The sequence below is a fragment of the Bos indicus genome, chromosome 11, assembly GCF_029378745.1.
Source record: "Bos indicus isolate NIAB-ARS_2022 breed Sahiwal x Tharparkar chromosome 11, NIAB-ARS_B.indTharparkar_mat_pri_1.0, whole genome shotgun sequence".
In the NCBI taxonomy this organism is placed as follows: Eukaryota; Metazoa; Chordata; class Mammalia; order Artiodactyla; family Bovidae; genus Bos; species Bos indicus.
In genome coordinates this window covers 68,385,063-68,408,762 of record NC_091770.1, presented here as the reverse complement: position 1 = coordinate 68,408,762, position 23,700 = coordinate 68,385,063, and the positions used below count along the sequence as shown (strand labels likewise).

Genomic DNA, 23,700 nt, shown 5'->3' with positions numbered 1-23,700 from the left:
AAATGGCAACCCACTCCAGTGTTCTTGCCTGGAGAATCCCAGGGATGAGGGAGCCTGGCGGACTGACGTCTATGGAGTTGAACAGAGTCGGAGACGGCTGAAGCGACTTAACAGCAGCAGCGCCACCTGGAAAATCCACAGAAAAGAATGACGGGGAATCCGTCCTAGCCAATCACTAGCTACACAACCGGAAGCTTGGGACTGATCGACAAACGCAGGCTTTCCCTAAGTATCGCGAGGTAAAGCGGGAAAGCGACCGACCATCAATTGGTTAACGGGATCAGTGACGTCAGACGCAAAGCCCCGGGCCTGCTGCTGAAGCGTGAGGCCCACTCGAATTCCGTTTGGAGGCTCCTTTGAGCTCGCGGAGTAGACATGAGCAAAGCACACCCTCCCGAGTTGAAGAAGTAAGTATGCGTGGGGCCCGCGCCCAAATGGCCGCTTCCCTGTGTGCCTTGAGTTCCTTACATCCTCCCAGGAGTGTGCCTGGCGTGCGTCTTCTGGGCCGCGGACGCCGAGATCCGGGCCAGTGTCGCGTGCTTCGGGGCCTGAGACCCGCGCAAAAGTAGTATTTCGACCGGGTGGATACGGTTACCAAAGCCAACAAGGCGCAACCATCTGCTGACTTACTTCCCGTGCCCGAGCTCCCAGCTCTGTCTCCCGGACCCTCTCCCTCGTTTCTTGAAGGTCTCGAATGCCACACTTTGTTGAACATCTTGAGTAGCAGCATGTTTTCGATAAGGTGGCTGGACAGTGATTGTATAAAGGAACCAGGGAGATGGATGTTTGATAGGATCTGAGGAGTGAAAAGCCACCTTAATCTTAGACTGTATTTGTAGCTGTTTCTTTGAGCTTTAACTTAGAAATTATATTCCTTTTTCTTGATTTCTTGTTCGTAGGTTAAACGTGAATGTCGTGTGATATCTACTCTGTTAACAGAGCTGTGTGGGAATATTCATGTTTCTAATTAGAGAAGGCTAGGTTGTGTGTGGGGGAATGCGGTTGAACCCAGTAAAATCGATTCCAAGTAGGTTATTCCTACTGTAGATAACACCCAGTTTAAAGTTTTAGCGTCCTAAAACACTCTTGGCTGAACTTAGCAAGTTCCATGTTTCCTGAGTAACTTCTCTGTCGTCTTTGTACTATGTAATGCCAGAATTCTGCATTTATTAGTTGGCTAGCAGCAAGGATGGAAAATTGATCCAGGGGTCAGTTTGTGAGGCAGCCACCTGGTCTGCCTTATGTACAGTTAATTTATGCTTGCCCCATAAAGAAGTCAGACTTAAGGGAAAGTTCAAATTTAATGATTTTGCATTTAAATGCACTTGTATTGAAAACATATTTTGTGCAAAATCTCCGTGTATATGTTAGTCTGTTAATTAAGACAGCGCCTGACATTAAGAAAAAGAGAAATTGCAATTAGTGAGCTGGTAAAATCTTAAAATGTCTTCTGAATTCATCATGAACTGGTGAAATTATTTTTTAACAAAGGACTATTCTCTACTTGTAAGACTTCCTTTTGATTAAGACATTATTTGAGAATTTCAGAGGACGAAACTGGTTTTAACACCTTTTTCTGCTTATCTAGATTTTATGAGTTGTGAAATCCTGTCAGGTCGACCTCCAAAATGGTTTTTAGTATTTTTCTTCCTTTACATTTCTCACAGATACCATCTTTAACAAGTGTATATACCCTTCTCCTAGTTTAGCATGACTCAGTGGTTCTTAACTGCAGGAATGAGAGTCTGGTTCTGCCGGAATCTAGTAGGTAGAGGCCAGGGTTGCTGCCAAATGTTCTACAGTGCACTGGACATCACTCAACAACAGAATTATCCCGCCCCAAGTGTCAGTATGCTGAGGTGGAGATACCTGGCCCAACCAGATTCTTCCTAGTGCTCTTAAAAATGGGTGACAGAGTAGTCTTTTTTTCCTTCCAGTTTTCTTGAGATATAATTGACATACAGCACTGTGTAGGTTTAAGGCGTATAGCATGATGATTTAACTTACATATGCCACAGTCGTTATGCCCACAGCTGGTTCTGCTGCAGTAACTTATTGCTGTCTGCATAACAGAGTGCAGACTTCTTAATCCAGCATTCAGGGCCCTCCATCTGAACTCCAGGCACCAGACTCTACACACATTAATAGTTGAATACTGTGTTCTCCAGCCAAACTGACCATTTGATTTTACCAGACTTTTTCAGTGCTGTGTGACTTAACATTTTATTTAAACTTTTCTGAGCTTCAGTTGCCCTTCTATTAAATGGTGGTAATTATTATTAATTTATATGTATGTAATTTATGGGCTTGCCAGGTGGTGCTAGTGGTAAAGAACCTGCCTGCCAATGCAGGAGACATAAGAGAGTTGGGTTCAATACCTGAGTTGGAAAGATCCCCTGGAGGAGATCATGGCAACCCACTCCAGTATTCTTGCCTGGAAAATCCTATGGACAGAGGAGGCTGGCAGGCTACAGTCCATGTAATTGCAAAAAAGTCTCTTCTTACAACTTCTGTCTGGCCCTTTGTCTTATTTATCTTTGAATTCTCCCATGATATACATTAAAATTGAATGAAGATTCATATTTTTTAGCCTGTAACTGGAAGAGGTAAAAACTGGTTTGACTACATGTCTTCATATTATTCTATGCTGCTGATATGGAATTTTATTGCTTAATTCAAATTATTTAACTTCAAAATATGTATTTTGCCAAAGTGAACTTATATGTTGAAGAATATCCTGAACACTTAAGATTGATGTTTAACACTAAATAAACAACACTACTTACTGTCTCAAATATAGAATAAAATACCTGTTGGATTGGGTATGGTATGATTACCTTCTGGTTTCTTCACAACTTTGTTTGGTTTTGGAAATAACCAAAAATATAACCAAATCTTTGTTTTTCTCTTAAGCTTGTAAATCCTGTTGTTGAAAATTAGGTCAGTATTGAACAACAAGAATGTTATTGTAGTTCACGTGGGAAATAGATGGGGAAACAGTGGAAACAGACTTTATTTTTGGGGGCTCCAAAATCACTGCAGATGGTGACTGCAGCCATGAAATTAAAAGATGCTTACTCCTTGGAAGGAAAGTTATGACCAACTTTTCAAAAGCATATTCAAAAGCAGAGACATTAATTTGCCAACAAAGGTCCATCTAGTCAAGGCTGTGGTTTTTCCTGTGGTCATGTATGGATGTGAGAGTTGGATTGTGAAGAAGGCTGAGCGCCGAAGAATTAATGCTTTTGAACTGTGGTGTTGGAGAAGACTCTTGAGAGTCCCTTGGACTGCAAGGAGATCCAACCAGTCCATTCTGAAGGAGATCAGCCCTGGGATTTCTTTGGAAGGAATGATGCTAAAACTGAAACTCCAGTACTTTGGCCACCTCATGCGAAGAATTGACTCATTGGAAAAGACTCTGATGCTGGGAGGGATTGGGGGCAGGAGGAGAAGGGGACCACAGAGGATGAGATGGCTGGATGGCATCACTGACTCGATGGACGTGAGTCTGAGTGTACTCTGGGAATTGATGATGGACAGGGAGGCCTGGCGTGCTGCGATTCATGGGGTCGCAAAGAGTCGGACACGACTGAGCGACTGAACTGAATATGTTCTAGACTCATTCCGTTCTTCATTATCTTCCCCTTCACAAGTTACATTGCTCAGTCAGTATAAGTACTAGCTGAGGTAGCCCATCATTCTCATCCTTTACAGCAGTGCAAAGCTTTTAATTTTTTAAATTTAATTATTCCTGTTACATAAATTTAGCAGATTACATTGACAATATCTAAAATTAGTTATATAATCTTTACCCCTTTTGCTTTTTCAGATTTATGGACAAGAAGTTATCATGTAAGTCTTTTTGGTTTTCTATTTTCAGGTGTTTTTTGAATATTAAATTAGTTTTTACATCTGCTTTGGTAGTATATTTTATTATTATATTAATAATGTTTTGAGAAACTTTATAAAAATTCAAAGCACACAGATCTCTAATTCACATCCATTTAAGCAAGCAGGTTTATCAGAATTCTAACTAGATAGCTTTATTTTCTTAATTTCTGATATTTAGTAAGTTTCACAGTATTTCATACTTTTATTTCATATAAGCTTTCTCTCACTTTGATAAAAATTAACATGATTTTCTATTTTATATTTGAAAACGTAACCTTTTTTCCTTTAAACAAAGAACAGATAAGGAATAAAAATCTGACCTGCACAGAACTCAAAGTATGTAGGGGTTAAGACCATGGCTTTAGAAACAAGCAGCCTTCGGTTTGAATTCCAGCCTTCATTTTGAATTCCCTACAGTAACTGTGTAATCTTGAATCAGTTACTTAAAAATATTATAATTCAGTTGCTTCATAAAAAGTCAGGATGATTCTACTTTATAGGATTCCTGTAAGTTTAAATGTGGAGGTAAATGTACAATGCTTAGCTCAGTGCTTGGCATATAGTAAAGATATATCAGGGTTTTCTCTCACTTTATTTTTAATGAGTAGTTTAGTTGATAGTTAACGGTCAGCTTTATTAAATTCCTTTTTCCTTTTACATAGTGAAATTAAATGGTGGCAGACATGTCCAAGGAATATTGCGGGGATTTGATCCCTTTATGAATCTTGTGATAGATGAATGTGTGGAGATGGCAACTAGTGGGCAACAGAACAATATTGGAATGGTGGTAAGTACAAATACAAGATCTCTCTTAGAGATTTCATTTTTCTTTTGGATTAAACATTAGCATCCCTTCTCTCCAGCTCTTGGATTAAACTGCAGTTAGGCAAATTACAGGCAAGATTAGATATTCCAACCCCCTTTTAGTTTAACTTCCTTTTAGTTTAACTTATGGAGGTTATTCAACTGTGGTAATACCCCAGTTACCTGTAGGTTAGATCTGAATCTTACACAGAATCCACTGAGGTCCTTGGACTTGAAATAGCTGTTGGAATTATTTTTGTGTTTTATTCTATAATGAGGCCCATACTGTTCCTTCATTAGAGCCATAGTGAAGTCACTCAGTCATGTCCAACTCTTTGCAACCCCACGGACTGTAGCCTGCCAGGCTTCTCCATCCATGGGATTTTCCAGGGAAGATTACTGGAGTGGGTTGCCATTTCCTTCTCCAGGGAATCATCTGACCCAGGGATCGAACCCCCAGGTCTCCTGCATTGCAGGTAGATGCTTTACCATCTGAGCCACCAGGGAAGCCCCTTCATTAGAGTAGTAGTATAGAGGGTTTTCAGGTTCCCCAATTATGCTGAGTCCACCTCAAAGCAGTTGAAACTATCTCTAAGGGTGCTGCTGCTGCTAAGTCACTTCAGTCGTGTCTGACTCTGTGTGACCCCATAGACGGCAGCCCACCAGGCTCCGCCATCCCTGGGATTCTCCAGGCAAGAACACTGGAGTGGGTTGCCATTTCCTTCTCCAATGCATGAAAGTGAAAAGTGAAAGTGAAGTCGCTCAGTTGAGTCCGACCCTCAGCGACCCCATGGACTGCAGCCCACCAGGCTCCTCCGTCCATGGGATTTTCCAGGCCAGGAGTACTGGAGTGGGGTGCCATTGCCTTCTCCAGTCTAAGGGTGCAATTTGTGTTTGTGTGTGCTGTTACAAGATCCTGTGTAATTTTAATGTGTGCTGAGGATTGCTACTCATCAAACTTCAGTGTTTATGCATTCACAGAAGGTTAATTACCCTTTCCAAGGCTTGTGTTATTGCTTGTTTCAAGTATATTTCCATTATTGCATTTTGAAAAGCAAATCAGTCAGGGTTTGAAAAACAACTTGGAGTCCCTAGATATGAGTCTCCCTGGCCTCTTGCACACATTTCACATAGATGGACCTTCTCTTCAGGTACAGTCCCCTTGAAATGAATACAAGTCTGGCAAATCATTTGCATTTTCTTATAAAAGAGAGTTTTAAAAATACCCCAAGATTTCCTTCTAGCCCTTCCTTTTACAGATTAGGAAATCTTCATTCTGATAGAGGGTGGATTAGGGTTTTGGTTCATATATCAACAGATCCGCCAAAAAAATAAAAAGAATTAAAAAGGGAATTGATGTTTAAAGTTCTAATTTGAGGAAATAACTTTTGAGAATGTGTGGCACTTTTCAGAATTTTTATTAGTGAAGGTATTGATGTTTCTCAGAATTTTCTCCCTTATTTTGATGGGGTTAATTTTCCTTACATGGAAATTGGTTAAAAGCAGTGCCATCACAAGTCATTCAAATAGTGAGCTCCAACTTACTGTGATAGGCAGTCTGTTCTTCCATCTCTGATGCATGTTCTGTGACTAAAATAAGTCTATTAGTAGGTGCTAATTCTTATGGCCGAGTTAACACTTTGAAAATGAAATAATGATAATATATCAATTTTCTTTAATTAAAAAACAGCCTAAAGAAAATGTAAGAGTGGTTTTTCTAAGGGAAAGAAGGGAAACTATGGTTACTATTTTATTTTTTCACAAGCTGTTTGGCTAAAGAGACAGTTTTGTTGGCTTCATTGTTCCCTTGTCCAATCAGTGACCCACTGAGGCCATTGAAACTATTTATTACACGACTTCCCTGGCAATCCACTGACTCAGACTCTGCTCCCAGTGCATGGGGCCCAGGCTCAATTCCTGGTCAGGGAACTAGATCCCAAAAGTCACAACTAAGACCTGTGCAACCAAATAAATAAAAAGAAGTGGTGTTTTTTTGGTTTTGTTTTTTAAGAAATTACTTAATACAGGATTTTTCAGGTGGATAATTACCTAATGATGTCTCAATTAGCCTCTTCTGAAATAAAACCAGAGTAGTCAGTAGCTTCTCCTCTGTCTTATTTCCTTAAGATTCCACTCTACTTCAAGGTTCCCCTAAGAATATAGTAAAAATTGTGTAGTTTTTGATGCTATGTTTCAGGAGTTCTTACTGGCTTTGTGCTTCTGTAGCTCCAATTTAGGTTTGTATTTTTTATTAGACAGTTGTGCCCCTTCATGAAAAGGCCTGGGCAGCACTTTGCCAAACTTAGTACTCAAGCCCAATCCAAGGAGCAGTATGGAATTCTGGACCTGATCAGGGTTCCAGTTTGATCTGGAATATAGGGCATCCAACACAGTGGGAAAAGAGGAAGAGCCCTGTGAAGCAGACGAGCCTTAATTCCTGTGTCTTATATGAGAAGGCAAAGAAGTGTGTGATACCATTTTAGAAAACATTGAGGAAAGTGGCAGTTTTATTTTTTTTTTTAATAATGCCAAAAAGAAAAAGCCCTCAGATCTAAAAATCTTAGTTATCTGAAATAACTTCTCTTCACCACCCTCCACTTCTGGGGAAAGTCACAAATGGACAGGTTTAGGAACGAACTAGGAAGAAGGCTTCTTGGTTTTTAAGTTTTGATTGGTGAGAAGTCATGTTCATCTTCTCTTGCAAATAAGCCAGCAGTTTAAAACTCTTGAAAACTAGGAATCATGTTGTTTAGGTTTCTTCATTTCTTTTCCTAATTTGTTAAGAAGAGTGAGAGTCTGTAGCTTCTTTTGGTCTCCATTGTCATTTTCAGTGCAGCTCTGTAATTCTTTGCCACTTTCTCACCATAAGCATTGCCGTTTGTCTCTGCCAGGCTCCCCAACACTTGCCCACCTGTCATGGTCCTTCCCAGTCTGTCATGTGCAGTAATCAGATGCAGGTCATCTGTTTGCTTAATTGAGCCTTTTGTGAGCCTGCCACTGCTTTAGGCGCTGAGTAGATGCACCAAGCAAGTCCTTGCCCTCACAGAAATGACACTTGAGTGAGGAAGACAGTATATAACACTGTGTGTAATAAATAAAGCAAGTAGAATGAGAGGAGAAAGGAACAAGTTCCAGCTATGCCAGCTGCCTCCCAGCATAGCTCTACTTTGAATCTTACTCAGTGAAAGTCACTCAGTCGTGTCCGACTCTTTGTGACCCCATGTTGACTCTTTGTGACCCCATGAACTATACAGTCCGTGGAATTCTCCAGGCCAGAATACTGGAGTGGATAGACGTTCCCTTCTCCAGGGGATCTTCCCAACCCAGGGGTTGAGCCCAGGTCTCCCACATTGTAGGCGGATTCTTTACCAGCTGAGCCACCAAGGAAGTCCATGAATACTGGAGTGGGTAGCCTATCCCTTCTCCTGCAGATCTTCCTGACCCAGGAATGGAACCAGGGTCTTCTGCATTGCAGGTGGATTCTTTACCAGCGGAGCTACTAGCAAAGCCCCAAATCTCACTCAGGATGCCCCATCCTGTCCTTTCACCTGTCTGGCTCTATTTAACTGATTTGTGGTTGTATTACCTACAGTCCACCAGGGGCTCCTTATTTTCACAGTCCCCTTCCAGTTTGACTTTCCTATCCCATTTTATCAGCCATTTCGCCTATGCTTCATGAGTATCCTGACTTACCTTCTTTTATAGAAGATCCCCAGGAGTAGGAAATGGCAACTCACTCCAGTATTCTTGCCTGGAAAACCCCATGGACAGAGGAACCTGGTGGGTTATAATCCATAGGGTCGCAGAGAGTCGGTCACAACTGAGCATCTGAGCACTCACACACACTGACTAGGGGGGAAAAAGCCTCACAAACTGACATTTAATAAAACCGTTAATTAGGTGATGAAAATCCTTTAAATCATCGATACATCTGTTGAATAGTGTTCTTTTCAAATTCATTTTTTCTTAGGTAATACGAGGAAATAGTATCATCATGTTAGAAGCCTTGGAACGAGTATGAACAATGGCTGTGTTCACCAGAGAAATCAACGCTTCCATGTGTCCCCTCTCCACATTTTACTACCAGAAAAATTGGGTTGTGTACATTTTCTTACTTTTTTGTTAAATAAACTTTTGTAATAGCCAAAAATGCTTTCTTAGCTGTTCTCAACTTAGAATATCTGCTCTTATTCTGATTTTTTTCTGTCATGACCTGTTATTGGTTGAGACTGATTAGTTCAGAGGTTTTTAATGCGTTAAAATAGAAAAATCTTATTAAATATGAAACATTGGCAAGATACCCTTTTCCCATATCTTTTACTACTGAACAAAATTAAAGAAGCTGCAAACCTGAATGGGTTTCTTCTAAAACATTAACTGGAATTTTCAAAGTTGTTGCAATAACTTGGACAGACTCTGACTTTTTCATATACATCTACATTCCAAGTACAGTTTCACTCAAACAACATGGGTTAAACTGTGCAGGTCCACTTATATACTGGTTTTTTCCAGTAGTAAATACTACAGTACTACACCATCCACGGCTGAATCCACGGATTCCAGACTGAAAAGAGGAACTGCATATGCAGAGAGCTGATGGCTCAGGGTCAGCGTCCATAACCCCCCAGTGTTTTAAGGGTCAACCATATAGTGGAACAGAAGTAAAACACAGGAAGTAATGATGTCTTTGTTTTATTTTGAACATAAGTGGGAAAAATTTTTGAATACAAGAGTAGAAATACAATTCCGGAGGAAAACATTCCAGTGCATTGTGGTTCTTTGTGGGGTAGAAGATGGTGATAATGCTGCCCATAATATACTCACCTAGTTTGTAAATTTTATGGTGCACAAACTCCAGTAAGAGAATATCACAAACGTGTCATAAACCTAACTTTAAAAAAAAAATCTATCAAGCAAATGCTTAAGTTTATTTTTGTGATCTGGTAGAAAGCCTACAAATCATGAATCACTTTAAAACTAGAGAGTGGGGTATACACAGTATGTAAGGTACTTGTAAACAAGTATGTAAAATGGTATTCCCTATTTATAGGAAATGTTTACAGAAAAAATATAGCTAGAGGAATCAAACTAGAGTTGATGTGAAGGCCATACATTTTTATTTTTCCATTCTCCTCTTTAAACCTTCCCTAACACTGCAACCACATAAAGTTGAATTTTAGAACTGGTAGAATTTCTAAGTGTGGCTCCTAACTGGCAGCATCACATAGGAACATAACAGAAATGCAGTCTTTCGTATGCTGCTCCACACCTACTGCAACATTCTAGGGGTGAGGCCAGCCACGTTTTAACAAGCCTTCCAGTAACACTGGCGCAGGACTTGGCCTTCCTTCAGCCTGTGCATAATCTTTACCAGTCTCTTCTGTAAAAATTTCACTTGAGTAGCCTCCTGGAATAATGGGCCCTGACAGATCTGTCTTCCAATTAAGTCTTTTTGAATTCTGTTAGTGGCATTAAAATTAATACGCTTACTATATGGATAACCTTTTTGCTCTTTAACAACTTCAGATGCCTTGTTGGAAAACAATCAGAGTTGGGTTTGATAAAACAGCAATATTTAAAACTGGTGTTCTAAAAATATTTGCCATTGCAAAACAAGTCTGCAGATGTTAGAAATTATTCCACTAGAATTCACCCACTTTTAGCATATATACAACAGTGGTATACTCTACCTACTGTCTTTTTTTAAACCACAAAAGGAAAAAAGTAGGAATGCCTCTTAACATACTTGTTAAGAATAAAAATAGTAAAAAGCTAACTCTGACAAACTTAATTCCTGCCTCTACATCAAATATCTTGGCAATTTTATCAGCATATTTATATTCACAATTGTAGAGAATCAATTGCTTTAAGAATCAATGTTCTTTTTGCTAAAAGGAGCAAGTGCTATAATCTGGAGGAGTACTTTTTTAAAAAGACAATATATGTTAACTTGGTTGCAGTTCAGTTACTTTTAGAATTCACAAGTTTTTACTTGTTTTGTCCTTTCCAGTGACTATAAGAACACTCATGATCTTTGTACAGGTGGAGAACCGGGTCTCAAGTTTAGCTACATACATCCTGGAATCATTCAGGAAGCAGTCCTACAGGTGACTGCAATGTACAGCCGAACCACCGCCTCAGAACAAGATTTCAACAACCAATTTCTCAATCAAAATGCTACAGTACCTTCAGAAGCATTTAACAGTGTGAACACAAAGTGGATCTGATCAAGTGTGGGGTCTGAATATATTCTCGTGCCAGAGGCTCTGCAGTCATCTAAGTTGCCTCTGCTGTGAGACTGTCAATGGTTCTTACTACCAAGACTACTAGAGTTCCCACAGAGAGAAATCCTTTGCAACATGGATTTGCTTTGATAATGGATTGAGTTTCTTGGGACTTTTAAGGCACTAAAAACCCTTTGAAAACATCATAAACCCCCACATCAGTGACTCTAAACCCCAGTTGTACGTTAGGAACTCTAAAAAGCTACAAAAAGCTCAGGTCCTATCCTTAGTCCATTAAACCAATCTCTGTTGTGGGGCTCTATCACCATTTTTCAAAGCTCCTCAGGTGAGGGTTTGATAATAGACAAATTTAAGAAATTTCTTAAATCAATAGCCTATACTTGCTTTTCATTTTACTTGAGATTTTTGTGTGACATCTTTATACTACACTAAGACTTCTGAACTTCACTCATGAAATAGAGACAGAAGCAATCAAAAGAACATTCTGAAAGTCAAGGCTTCAAGCATGGGCATATGTCCTTTGCAAAATTAAGTTACTAAAGCCAGGCGTAAGATACCAGTTACCATGGTAATTTTACCTGAATGAAGATCACATCCAACCGTGAAGCGCAAATGAACTAGCCCTGAACTAAAAGGTAAGTCTTCCTCAAGGGCTCAGCTTAAAATGCTTTAAAGTTTCGTTCAAAATCCAGGGCCCCATCCCAGACCTATTAAATCAGAACCTCCAGAGGAGCTAGAGAATTCATATGTCTAACAAACTCCAGGTGATTCTTATGATCAGACAAGTTTGCGAAATGCTGCTGATGGATATTCAAGAAAGAGTTCAATTTTGAAGATGCAATAGTTTTACCTTCATGCTTAATTAGAACCTTGCGTTTCTCATGACTCACTGGGATTATTTTGTTAAATGATGATAATGGTGAAATATCTGATACAAAATCATCTCTGTTCAGACTACGTTCTTTTTTTTTTTTTTTGCCAGTGATATTCCATTTGGAACCAGGAGAGGGATAAAGGAGAGAGTGGTGTTTCATAGTTCTGTTTTAAGTCTCTCATATAAGTCCTCTTGGTCAATCATGTGTGTGTTCCCATTCCAGCGGTGATAGGCGAGGAGAGCAGCATTGTAGCCTGCAATGGCACTCATTTCCATGGCACTTGCTGCAAACTCTATGCCGTTGAGGTAATAAAGTTGATCGTGGAGTATGATGGAGGGGCATTTCTCTGGAGGTGTATAATGAGGGTATGCAAGCCATGACTGCTTCACAGCATAATCGTAGGACACAAAGAGCTTTAAAATTTGTTCTTTAGTAAGTGCTGCTGCAGAAAAGATCTTCCAGACATGTGCTGTATCTGCTTTTGGCTGAGGATTATTGTCTTCTTCTACAGGGGACACAAGCCCAATGCTGTTAATGAATAAATCTGGATTATCAGTGGTTAAGACTGTACCAAGATGAAACTCATTTAAGGCTCTTGAGCTAAAGACAGTTGAATTCAACTCCCCTTTAATTAAAGTTGTCACTAAAGGTTCGTAGTGTTGATGGAATTCCTCAATTGGAGGATCGAAGTTGAGAAAATTTATATTGGACATTTTCCGATTCAATGGAGTGGCCACCAGGACAATGTCATAGAAGTCTGAATGGGTCTCAGATCCAGTTTGGTAGACCACTTCATACACCTTTGAGGGATTTCCTAGAGGAAATAAAAAAGCATTTTTTTAAAGTGTTTCTAACATACTATATTTTATACCTTCTAAAAATAATTCTATACCTTAATAGTTTCTCCATAATTCTAAGGACTTAAACAAGTTTTGGAGAAGGCAATGGCACCCCACTCCAGTACTTTTGCCTGGAAAATGCCATGGACGGAGGAGCCTGGTAGGCTGTAGTCCATGGGGTCGCTAGAGTTGGACATGACTGAGCGACTTCACTTTCACTTTTCACTTTCATGCATTGGAGAAGGAAATGGCAACCCACTCCAGTGTTCTTGCCTGGAGAATCCCAGGGACGGGAGAGCCTGGTGGGCTGCCATCTATGGGGTCGCACAGAGTCAGACACGACTGAAGTGACTCAGCAGCAGCAGCAAATAAGTTTTATCCCTTAAGATAACTGGCCCCTGCATTTGTATTACACTGAGGCCAGTTTTCTACTTGGAATGGAAATAAAACCTGTCAATAGGTACAAAATATGAAATGTTTACTTTTGAGGATGAAATTCTTTTTTAAATCCAAAAAGTCATGCCACTGTACTTGAGCACATGTGTATCTATTTCCACATGACACACAACACCTAACCTCCAATTTAAAATTTCATCATTTGGAACTGAGTGAGAGACGGAGAAACAGGTTTTTCTCCCTGAGCAATTATTTTCTGCAGGGGAAATTAGAAACAATAAAATAGGAGTTCAAGCTTACCTGTCTGCTTGGTTCTTGTTTTCTCCTCTATGGACATTACTAAGCCTGACACAAGATTGCTTCTGGAAGCCTGAAGGAGCCTTGAGCAAACAAGTTTATTGCCACCTTTTACTGCCCAAAGGCCAGGATCAGTACCAGCCATTGACACTGCCCCTGTCGGCGGCAGGACAAAACATATTAATTCTGACTCTGTAAGGGGCCCTCTACCCACTCTCCCTTCCCGAGTAGCTGCATCGGGCTCCAAATCTAGACATTGCCAAATGACCCTCAGAGCAAAGTTCCCCCCAGGTAAGGACCATTCAACTAATAAAAACCAAAGACTGTTCCCATAGAAGTGTTCATCTACACATGCACAATTTTGCCAACATTTTCATTGTGTCTGAGGTTTCACAAAGGAAGGTAGTCATCTCCAAATCATGGCCTAAAGTAAGGAGCCACCAAAGCATTAGGTAAACCACACTGTCAACTAATGTCCGTTAACTATTCAAGTCCTGACTTACCTACAAAGCCATTGATGTTTGTGGTTTGGCCATAATTTACCCTCATGACGGGAGTAATAATTTCATCAAGGAACTTCTCAGAGAAGCCTGCTTTCTGCAAGGTTTCAAGAAGTGACCGGTTAAATAATCCAAGATAGTCGTCCCCTCCTAGGGAATGCAGTAACTTTTCTACGCTACTGAAGGCATAGTCATGAGACTGGTAGCGGTAGATCCTTTTGAATAGAAGAGAAATGGCCATTAGACAGCAGATAGTGGGGAGGGTACACACAAAGAAGGAAAACAGCAGCCTAAGACTCCAAGTGGCTTTCCTGTTTCTTTCGGACGAATCCCTACCGATCCTGTGAGATGCATCTTTCCCAGGTATCCCAAAGGCTCCTGGCCTCCATTTCCCTCTATCTCCTCTGGAGGAAGTCCACCGTCCTTTGAATTCACTCTTCTGCATGAATATGGTCACTGGGATCACCTTTCAGGAAGTGGGTATGTCTTGTTCTCATTCATCTTCCAGCACACTTAGACATGTCTAAAATTAAACTACCTTTCCATTAGGCTTGATCCTCTCCTCCTACCCCCAATTCCAACCAAAACAATGGGTTACTCCTAACATCCTACACATCATCCTCAGTTCATTTAGTTTTAAACATTTCATTTTTCCTTTCTGCTTCATCCACTTAAGAAGGGAAGCTTATCAACCTTCCTAACATCCTTCCTGTTATTTCTAATCTCCCTGATCTTAAGCGAAGCTTTATATTCAAACTGCTGCTGCTGCTGCTACTAAGTCACTTCAGTCGTGTCAGACTCTGTGCAACCCCATAGACGGCACCCCACCAGGCTCCCCCGTCCCTGGGATTCTCCAGGCAAGGACACTGGAGTGGGTTGCCATTTCCTTCTCCAATGCATGAAAGTGAAATCGCTCAGTCGTGTCTGACTCCTAGCTATCCCATGGACTGCAGCCTACTAGGCTCCTCCGTCCATGGAATTTGCCATGCAAGAGTACTGGAGTGGGGTGCCATTGCCTTCTCCATTTATATTCAAACTACTAACATGAATAACTGATTTATCTGCCTCTAGATTCTCTTTTTTATATAATTTTTTAATATTTGTTATGTGTTAGAATATGGAGCATCAGTTTGAGCCAGACACTGTTCTAGATGCTAAAGATACAGAGGTCAATACAACACAGAAAGAAAAATCGCTGCCATAACAGAGCTTTTGTTTTAGATGGGACAACAGGCAATAAAATAAACACAAGCATCTTACCAACAGTTTGTGCTAAATTGCTTCAGTTGTATCTGACTCTTGGGGATCCTATGGCCTGCAATCTTTCAGGCTCCTCTGTTGGTGGGATTCTCCAGGCAAGAGTAATGGAGTGGGTTGCTGTGCCCTACTCCAGGGGATCTTCCTGGCCCAGGGATTGAACCCATGTCTCTTACATCTCCTGTACTGGCAGACAGGTTCTTTTATCAAGGAGGAAAGTAAACCAAAAGATTGGAAACACTTGGAGCTGGCAGAGAAGCAGAGAGATCCAGGAGAGCAGGAGGAGGCACAGACAGAAAAAAGTAGTGGAGGTGGGATGAAGGACTTCCAAAATGGAGTAAGAATCTTAGAAAAATCTGTCCCTACATAAAAGCAGTGAGAACACTGGCAAACACTGTCAACATCAACTTTTTTGGAACTCTGTAAATAAACCAAACATTTGCTAAAATCCCAGGAATATTTAGATGGCTGACTGTAAGAACAAATGAGTGCTGTGGTATTTGAACTATCCCTAAGCTCATTCCCATCTTGCTAGCAACAAGGTAGCCTTCAAAATCAGCAGCCTTGCAACCACAATATCTGTGAAACCAGCAAGCTGGCAGCCACAGAGGCAATAAGACATGTTTAGGGCATCCCCAAATTCCCATTGTCAGAGAAGTGCCACTATTTGCCTTGTCAGGACTTATTCTTTTTTGATTAAAATGTTTAAAGGATATACTCCATTTACAAAATTGGGAAAGGAGTTCATCAAGGCTGTAACCGTCACCCTGTTTATTTAACTTATATACACAGTACACCATGAAATGCTGGGCCGGATGAAGTTAAAGCTGGAATCAAGACTGCCAAGAGAAATATCAGTAACCTCACATATGCAGAGGACACCACCTTAATGGCAGAAAGTGAAGAGGAACTAAAGAGCCTCTAGAGGAAGGTGAAAGAGAAGAGTGAAAAAGCTGGCCTAAAACTCAACATTCAAAAAACTAAGATCATGGCATCCAGTCCCATCACTTCATGGCAAATCGATGGGGAAACAATGGAAACAGTGACAGACTATTATTCTGGGCTCCAAAATCACTGCAGATGGTGACTGCAGCCATAAAACTACAACACGCTCACTCCTTGGAAGAAAAACTATGACAAACTTAGCATATTAAAAAGCAGAGACACCACTTTGCCGACAAAGGTCCACACAGTCAAAGCTATGGTTTTTCTGGTAGTCACGTACGGATGGGAGGGTTGGACCATAAGGAAGACTGAGTGCTGAAGAACTGATGCTTTCGAACTGTGGTGCTGGAGAAGACTCCTGAGAGTCCCTTGGACTGCAAGAAGATCAAACCAGTCAATCCTAAAGGAAATCAACCAGGAATGTTCATTGGAAGGATTGATGCTGAAGCTGAAGCTCAAATACTTTGGCCACCTGATGCGAAGAGCTGACTCAGTGGAAAAGACCCTGATGCTGGGAAGGACTGAAGGCAGGGGGAGAAGCAGACGACAGAGGATGAGATGGCTGGGTGGCATTGTTGACTCAATGGACATGAGTTTGAGAAAACTCCAGGAGATAGTGAAGGATGGGGAAGCCTAGCGTGCTGCAGTCCATGGGTTGCAAAGAGTTGGACATGACTGAGCAACTGGACAATTCCACGTACAATTACAAAATACTGGCTACATTCCCCACGTTGCACAATGCATCCTGCGGCCTATCTTACACCCGATACTTTATACTTTCTATGCCCCCACCCCAACATTGTCCTTCCCCCCTCACCACTGGTAACCACTAGTTTGTTCTCTGTATCTGTATTTGTTCTCTGCATCTGTATTTGTTCCCTGTATCTGTGAGTCTGCTTCTTTTTTGTTATAGCCACTAGTTTGCTGTGTCTTTTAGACTGTTTATGTGTGCGTGCTCAGTCGTGTCCAACTCTTTGAGACCCTATGGACTGTAACCCATCGGGCTCTCCTGTCCATGGGATTATTCCAGCAAGAATACTGGAATGGCAAGAATGGGTTGCCATTTCCTTCTCCAGGGAATCTTTCTGAACCAGGGAGCGAACCTGTGTCTCCTGCATAGGCAGGAGGACTCTTTACCACTGGGAAACCTTTTCTTTTTAGATTAGGGCTTATCTTTTTTTACCTCACTCTATACAAACAGCCCATCCTGAGCACATCTGTCAAAAACTTTTGTTGCCTGAGTTTGTGATACCAAGTGGGGCTAACAAGAGGCTTATCTGAAGATTTTAAAAAGAAATACTGGGGAATGAAAAACCCCAATTCATTTCTAGGGACTTAGAAGGCCATGCCCATGTACAAGACTGTCACATGCCCAGGAAAGACCTGAGAAGGCCCTCATCTGTCACCTTCGGCTGACCTTGAGGCTTTGAGCAAGCCAGAAGTAAAGGCTAGAGCTATAAACCACCTGCCAGAGCACTGCAAGCGATCCTCACACACACACACTTGAGTAGTCAAACATGACAAAGAATAGAATTAGTTCCAGAGTCACTAACAAACAAACAGCAACAGTAACAAACCCTGGGGTGAGCGGATTTCTGACGTCCAGAGTTACTATTCAATATTATTTTAAATGTCCAGTTTACAACAAAAATCAACAGAAATCCTCCTTAAGAAAATCCAGACATTGGACCTGCCAGACAAAGACTTTAAATCAGCAACTATAAATACGCTCAAAGAAGTAAAGGAAGCCATATCTAAAGAACTAAAGCACGTATGAAAACAATATAGATTAGGGACTTCCCTGGTGGTCCAGTGGTTAATACTCTGTGTTCCCAATGTAGGGACACAGGTTCGATCCCTGGTTGGGGAACTAAGATCCTGCATGCCACACATCTTGGCCACAAACAAAGAAATGTAGATTAGAACAAACATAGACTGCTAATAAAGATAAATAAATAATAGAAAATAAAAACAAACCGTGGAGTTGAAAACAGTAGATAAAATTTAAAATGAAATGTAAGGGAATTCACTGTTCCTGACTCCTCTTTGGCAACCTCTGTGGCTCCTAATCCTGGTTTTTGTGACATAGGTGGTACTACAAGCATTTAACAACTGGATTGAGGGCAAGAGAAAAAGGGGCGACAGAGGATGAGATGGTTCAATGGCATCACTGACTCAACAGACATGAGTCTGAGCAAACTCTGGGTAATAGTGAAGGACAGGGAAGCCTGGCATGCAGCAGTTCATGGGGTTGCAAATAGTCGGAAATGATTTAGTGACTGAACAACAACAGCATTAAACAGAAAGCAGACTGATTATAGCCCTGGAACTGAGTCAAGACTCCCTGCTGAGGGCAAGGAAAAAGATTCCTGGGGAAGAGAAAACATGCAGGCAGAAGCTATTTCATAAGACCAGCAGTATTTCACTATTTAGCAACTGGCACATGATGGCTCAATACTTGCCATTTGTCCAACAGGGTATGATGGATGTGGTAAAATTATCAAAATAAGATCTGCATGTTCTTATAGAAAGGAACAGAAATGCATGGCCCTTTAAACAACGTAACGGTCAGCACTCTATAATCAAGTATCAAAGATATATGGCAGGGCGGGGTTGCATAATTCCATGTTTTGGAATTGTTTTATAAATCAAAAATAGTATAATATTGAGGGAACTATATGCAATGTATGTGTATGTGCTTAGTCACTCAGTTGTGTCTGACTCCGTGTGACCCCATGGACTGTAGCCTGCCAGGCTCCTCTGTTCATGGGATTCTCCAGGCAAGAATACTAGAGCAGGTTGTCATTCCCTTCTCCAGGGGATCTTCCCAACCCAGGAAGATAGATTCTTTACTATCTAAGCCACCAGGAAACCCCACTATATGCAAAACCTTGTGATAAGTCATAATGGAAAAGAATATTAGAAAAGAATGTATATGTGTATTAATAAACCATTTCGTTGTACAGCAGAAATTAACACAACATTGTAAATCACTATACTTCAATAAAAAAATTTTTTTTAATTCAGAGGATAACTGGTTTACAATGTTGGGTTGGTTTCTGCTGTACAACAACGTGAATCAGCTGTAAGTACATATACATATATCCCCTCCCTTTTGAACCTCCCTCCCACCCCCTTATCCCGCCCTTCACGTTTTAAAAAAATAGTATAGTCTATGTATCCCCTCCTTGGGCCTTTTTCACAGTTCTGTAACACAATAAATTCACTTCAAAAGTGATTTCTTAATTTCTCAAAAGGCAATTCTCTACATGTCAAGAAAACTGATTCACACAGGCGAGGCTGTATCTCAGGCCACGTGAACTTGATTTTCCTGTTGAGGATGTAGCAACATGCCACCTTTCTCTAAAAAGTGATTGGCTCTACACAAATTCTATACATTTTCCTAGTGAACTGCTTGTTTCTCTACTAGAACATATATTCTTTAAGGGCAGGGGTATGTTCTAGGGTCTACATCTTTAAGACCCAGAATACTGCCTGGCACAAACTAAGCACTCAACATTTGGTGAATGAATAAACGAATGAATGACTACGTTAGAACAACCTGCACTATAGCTGATCTTTCCAGTAACTGGAGAGATGTTCAAGGAATTGACCTCAGAATGATGCTTAAAAAGAAAGAAATCTCCAACTACTACAAGTTACAGAAACTATATTTATCCTATTCAACTCTTACAAGCTGCATTTCTCCGAGATCTAAAACTGTAAACCAGCATAAAAGTTAGCACATGCCAACAACCTAAAAAGAAAAATAGGTTATATCATACATGTATATGTACAGCTGAGTCCCTTCGCTGTCTACCTGAAACTATCACAACATTGTTAAACGGCTATACCCCAATACAAAATAAAAAGATTTTTTAAAAAATAAGCTATAGTTTTCAAAGTCAGAATGGTTTTCATTTTAATATTCTCTTGGCTGAGCTATAGAGCATGTGGCGTCCTAGTTCCCCAACCGGGATCAAATGTGCGCCCCCAGCATTGCAAGTGTGGAGTCTTAACCACTAGTCCACCAGGGAAGGCTCTAGACTGGTTACTTTATGTTATTTTTCTTACTTACCAAAAGAATGCATATTCATACGTAAAGGACTTTTTGAAAATACAGAAAAACAGAAGGAAAATAGGCACCTATATTCTCACTATGCAGGACAGTGTGGGAATACAATACCTTAATTTAAATTCTTGGGGCACAGAACTGATATGCTATTTCAGGCTGCTGGCTCACTGAAACATCATGTCACAGTTAAATAAAGCTCATTTAAGTTTTCTACAAGCTCTTGTATGTATCACCTTATCCATCTACACACAACACTAAAACAGTTCAGAGATTAAGAGGGAGGACTCTGGAGCCAGATTGCCTGGGTAAGAATTCCAGCTCCACCAGGTACTAGGCAGGTGGACTTGCATACCTAAAACCTCTCTATGCCTCCACCTTCCAGTATCCTACAAGCAGCAGCTAGTAACGGTATCTACCTCAGACAGCTGTCCTAAGACTTCAAAGAGTTAGTATTAAATAAGCATTTACAAAATATGTTTTCAGAAGCAAAAATAAATGACCCTTTCACGTTCCAAGTGGATAAAGGCCCTGCATATCATATACAAAACATTTTTCCTAACGACCTTACAAATAGGCTTTGTGGTTAGGTAGAGCACTGTTCCCCAAAACTGTAATTCCTACAGATTATTTAATAAAAGGTCTTAGGTTAAATGGAAGAGAAAAAATTACCTCATAAACTTGTCTAATATATCCTCTACCCACATGTGCATTCGGAGGGATTGAAATCCATAGTGCCAAATTAGTTTAATCATGTTAATTATAAACCAGCTGCTCTCCTCATATACCAGAGTCTCTCCATTATACACCCCCACTAGGCCACTAGGGCTCTGAACAGCAGAGAGACCTGCAAAAACAAAGAAAGGGTAACTAAGTCAATGGTTTCTGTACTGATCAAATGAGAGAAGGTAATCTGAAGCTATGGGGGACATTCTGAAATAAGTGAATCTGGGCTTCCCCCAGTTCTCAGGAGACATGTTAACAGAGCTCTATCTTTAGAACAGTGTGTGATACTCTAGACATCACACTGTCCAAAAGCAGATTCCCTTAAAGATGAGTTGGATGATCATTGCAGCTGTATCAAAATTAGAAACTGGCTATATTTAGTCTCAAAAGACTAAAAAAGGCAAAAGAAAAAGCCAAAGGACAGCTGAATTCATCTTAAAATCAGCATAAATTGCTCCTGGCACACACTTGCCCTTGTGGAGCGAAGAGGCCCTAGAAGCATCCACAGGAAATGTGGAAAGCAGCTAAGGAAAATAGGATTTCCATTCCTGTGCAAATCCTATTCTAGGTAACTCAACACTTCTCGTAACTGGAAGGAGGCCAAAATTACACAATATTCCCCAAGGAGGGAGCCTACAGAGGCCCCCCCAGGCATTCCCCACAACCTGTCCAATACCTCTCCTGGTAGCAAAGCAGTCAGATGTCCCAAGTTCCAGGCACACGTTTGCCCCTACAGCTGTGAGTGACCTTAAGTCAGACACCTCAACTCTCTGAGCCTCATTTCCCCAGCTATAAAATGGGCATGCTAGGTTTTGCTAACTCAAACCACTCTTTGATTCTTTAACACAAACCCAGAATATATAAGAATCAACAACAGCAACCATCCCCAACCCACGCCCCATGGCTGTAATTCCAGATAACTGAAGATATACTGTAGTGTCCCATTACAGCAGAGCAGCTCCTAAGGCAGTGCCAATTGCTAGCAGGAAAGTAAGGAAAGCAGTTTTACCAGCTTCACTGTAAAAGACAATTAATAAGGCAGAAAAGTTTCAGTTCCCTATCTGATAACAATATCCATGCACTTTGAAGTCTGCTTTGCTCTCAGACCAAATTACATACCCAGATCCTTGACAAAACGCTTCATGTGCAGATTTAAAGGATGGATGACAGAACCTCCTGACTCAAATTCTTGCCCCTGCACATTCAAGGTGGCCAGACGGCCTCCCACCTTTCCTTTTTCGAACACGTCAATCTTCACATCTTTCCCAAATTTCTGCCGCAGATAATAGGCTGCTGAAGTGCCACCAATTCCAGCTCCAATAACCGCTACGGTGGGGAAAAAAAGGAACAGGGTTTTTTCTCTTACCAGCTTCGCATGTTTGTTTTTGAACCGCCGTAAATCAACAACCGACATTACCTAAAGCAGTTATCGACAATTTAGGGAAGCCTGGGGAGGGGGAGGCAAGGGACAGTTGCAGTGAAGACAGAAGCAACTCTAAATCTGGACAGACACTGCCCCCAGACAACAGTAGTAGTAGATTGTTACATTTTTTCCCCCACAGCCAGATGCCCCAGGCTCTCACAGTTCTTTGCGGAGGCACCAAGCGGCCCGCACACGCTCCTTTGTGCCCAATGCATGGGAACAGAGGAAGTGGGGCCTTTCCAGCACGCATTTTAAATAAAGTGGCCGCCATTTTTGCCTAGATTTGTTCTGTCTCGTTAATGTAAATAGCTTAATGATCCCAAAGAAAATGGGTTAAAAGGAATAAAAATAAACAACAAAAAAGCAAAACAAAATAAACAGGGAGCAAACCACCAAAACCAATCAAACTAAAAGAGTGACTGTTTCCGCTGGGTAGTCGTCCTAGGTAAAGTACTTGCTCTGCAAGCCAGCCGACTTCAACAAAGCAGACGGCGGAGGGGTACACTCCCAGCCCATCACGGGAAGCACACGCGGTCAGCGCGGTCAGCCTGTTCGCGCTGCTCGGCGTGCTGTGCCCGCATGCGCCTCTCATCTGCAGAGCGGAATCGGCCAGTCGCTCCCTGAGCAGCCAGAGGACCGGCCTCTGAACAAGTGCAGCAAGGGAAGGCCGAGGGAGGGGCCTTTGCTTCCTTGGAGCCCCAGACCCCCGAGACAGGGGCTGCAGGGACGCCGGGCGCCCGCCTGCGGACTGGTCTGGGTCAACCCCACCTCCACTGCCCATTTCTCAAGTGGGCATGTCTCCACGCCCGAGAAAGGGCGTTCCCTGGGGCACTGAAAGCGGTTCGGAGGTGCGAACTGGGAAGAGCACCACATTCGCAGCGGGCTGGCTCCGCGCGACTCAGCGGGCGCCAGGGGCGCCCGGCCTGCAGCAGCTGGTAGTGACGTCCCGGCGCGGGGCGCGCTCTCGCCAACCCCGCAGCGCGCCGCCTCTTCCTCGCCTACCGATCTTCTCCGGCGGGGCCCGCGGCTCGGCGCTCCCAGGGTACCACCAGCTGCACAGCAGCAACAGCCCCAGCCCCAGCCGCAGAATCGAGCACGCGAGCCCAGGAGCTGCAGGGTCCATGGCTCTCCAAGCGCTGCGGTCGGACTGGAGCGCCAGGATGCCACCCGCATTTGAGTCTGCGCTCTCCGCCCGCCCCGCCCCCTGGCTGGCCTCACCCCTCAAAGCCCCGCCCAAGTCCGCTCCCACCCTACCCCCACTCCTCAGCGCAGGCCCCTGACACCCCAGGGCCACACTTGCCTCCTGGAGTTCCCAACCGGGTGGTCTGGGTACTCCAAGCCGGCCCTACCCCACCCCCCGCAACTCACCCTGCTTCAGGGAGATACCAAAGGCCCCAGAGGAGGCTCACCCCAGCTTTTAATTTCTTCAG

At 42.1% G+C, this 23,700-nt stretch overlaps 2 protein-coding genes across 3 annotated transcripts; one reads left to right on the top strand and one right to left on the bottom strand.

Moving 5' to 3' along the window:
- The first annotated feature begins 260 nt into the window (after window positions 1–260).
- SNRPG (small nuclear ribonucleoprotein polypeptide G) lies at window positions 261–8,993 on the top strand. The gene is made up of 4 exons (XM_019970473.2): window positions 261–407; window positions 3,830–3,852; window positions 4,554–4,678; window positions 8,666–8,993. Exons 1-4 carry the CDS (start codon window positions 376–378, stop codon window positions 8,714–8,716), a joined length of 231 nt encoding a protein of 76 aa, XP_019826032.1. The 5' UTR covers window positions 261–375; the 3' UTR covers window positions 8,717–8,993.
- A 378-nt stretch (window positions 8,994–9,371) lies between these two features.
- PCYOX1 (prenylcysteine oxidase 1) lies at window positions 9,372–23,445 on the bottom strand. Of its 2 annotated transcripts, none has more exons than XM_019970471.2 (6): window positions 23,273–23,445; window positions 21,967–22,173; window positions 20,794–20,968; window positions 13,851–14,062; window positions 13,351–13,503; window positions 9,372–12,629 (listed from the first exon to the last, which is right to left on the bottom strand). In XM_019970471.2, the coding sequence occupies exons 1-6, from the start codon at window positions 23,391–23,393 to the stop codon at window positions 11,971–11,973; spliced, it is 1,527 nt and encodes a 508-aa protein (XP_019826030.1). In that variant the 5' UTR covers window positions 23,394–23,445; the 3' UTR covers window positions 9,372–11,970. The 2 variants fall into 2 exon arrangements, with proteins under 2 accessions (XP_019826030.1, XP_019826031.1); XM_019970472.2 differs by lacking the exon at window positions 23,273–23,445 and adding an exon at window positions 23,039–23,066.
- Window positions 23,446–23,700: the final 255 nt, after the last annotated feature.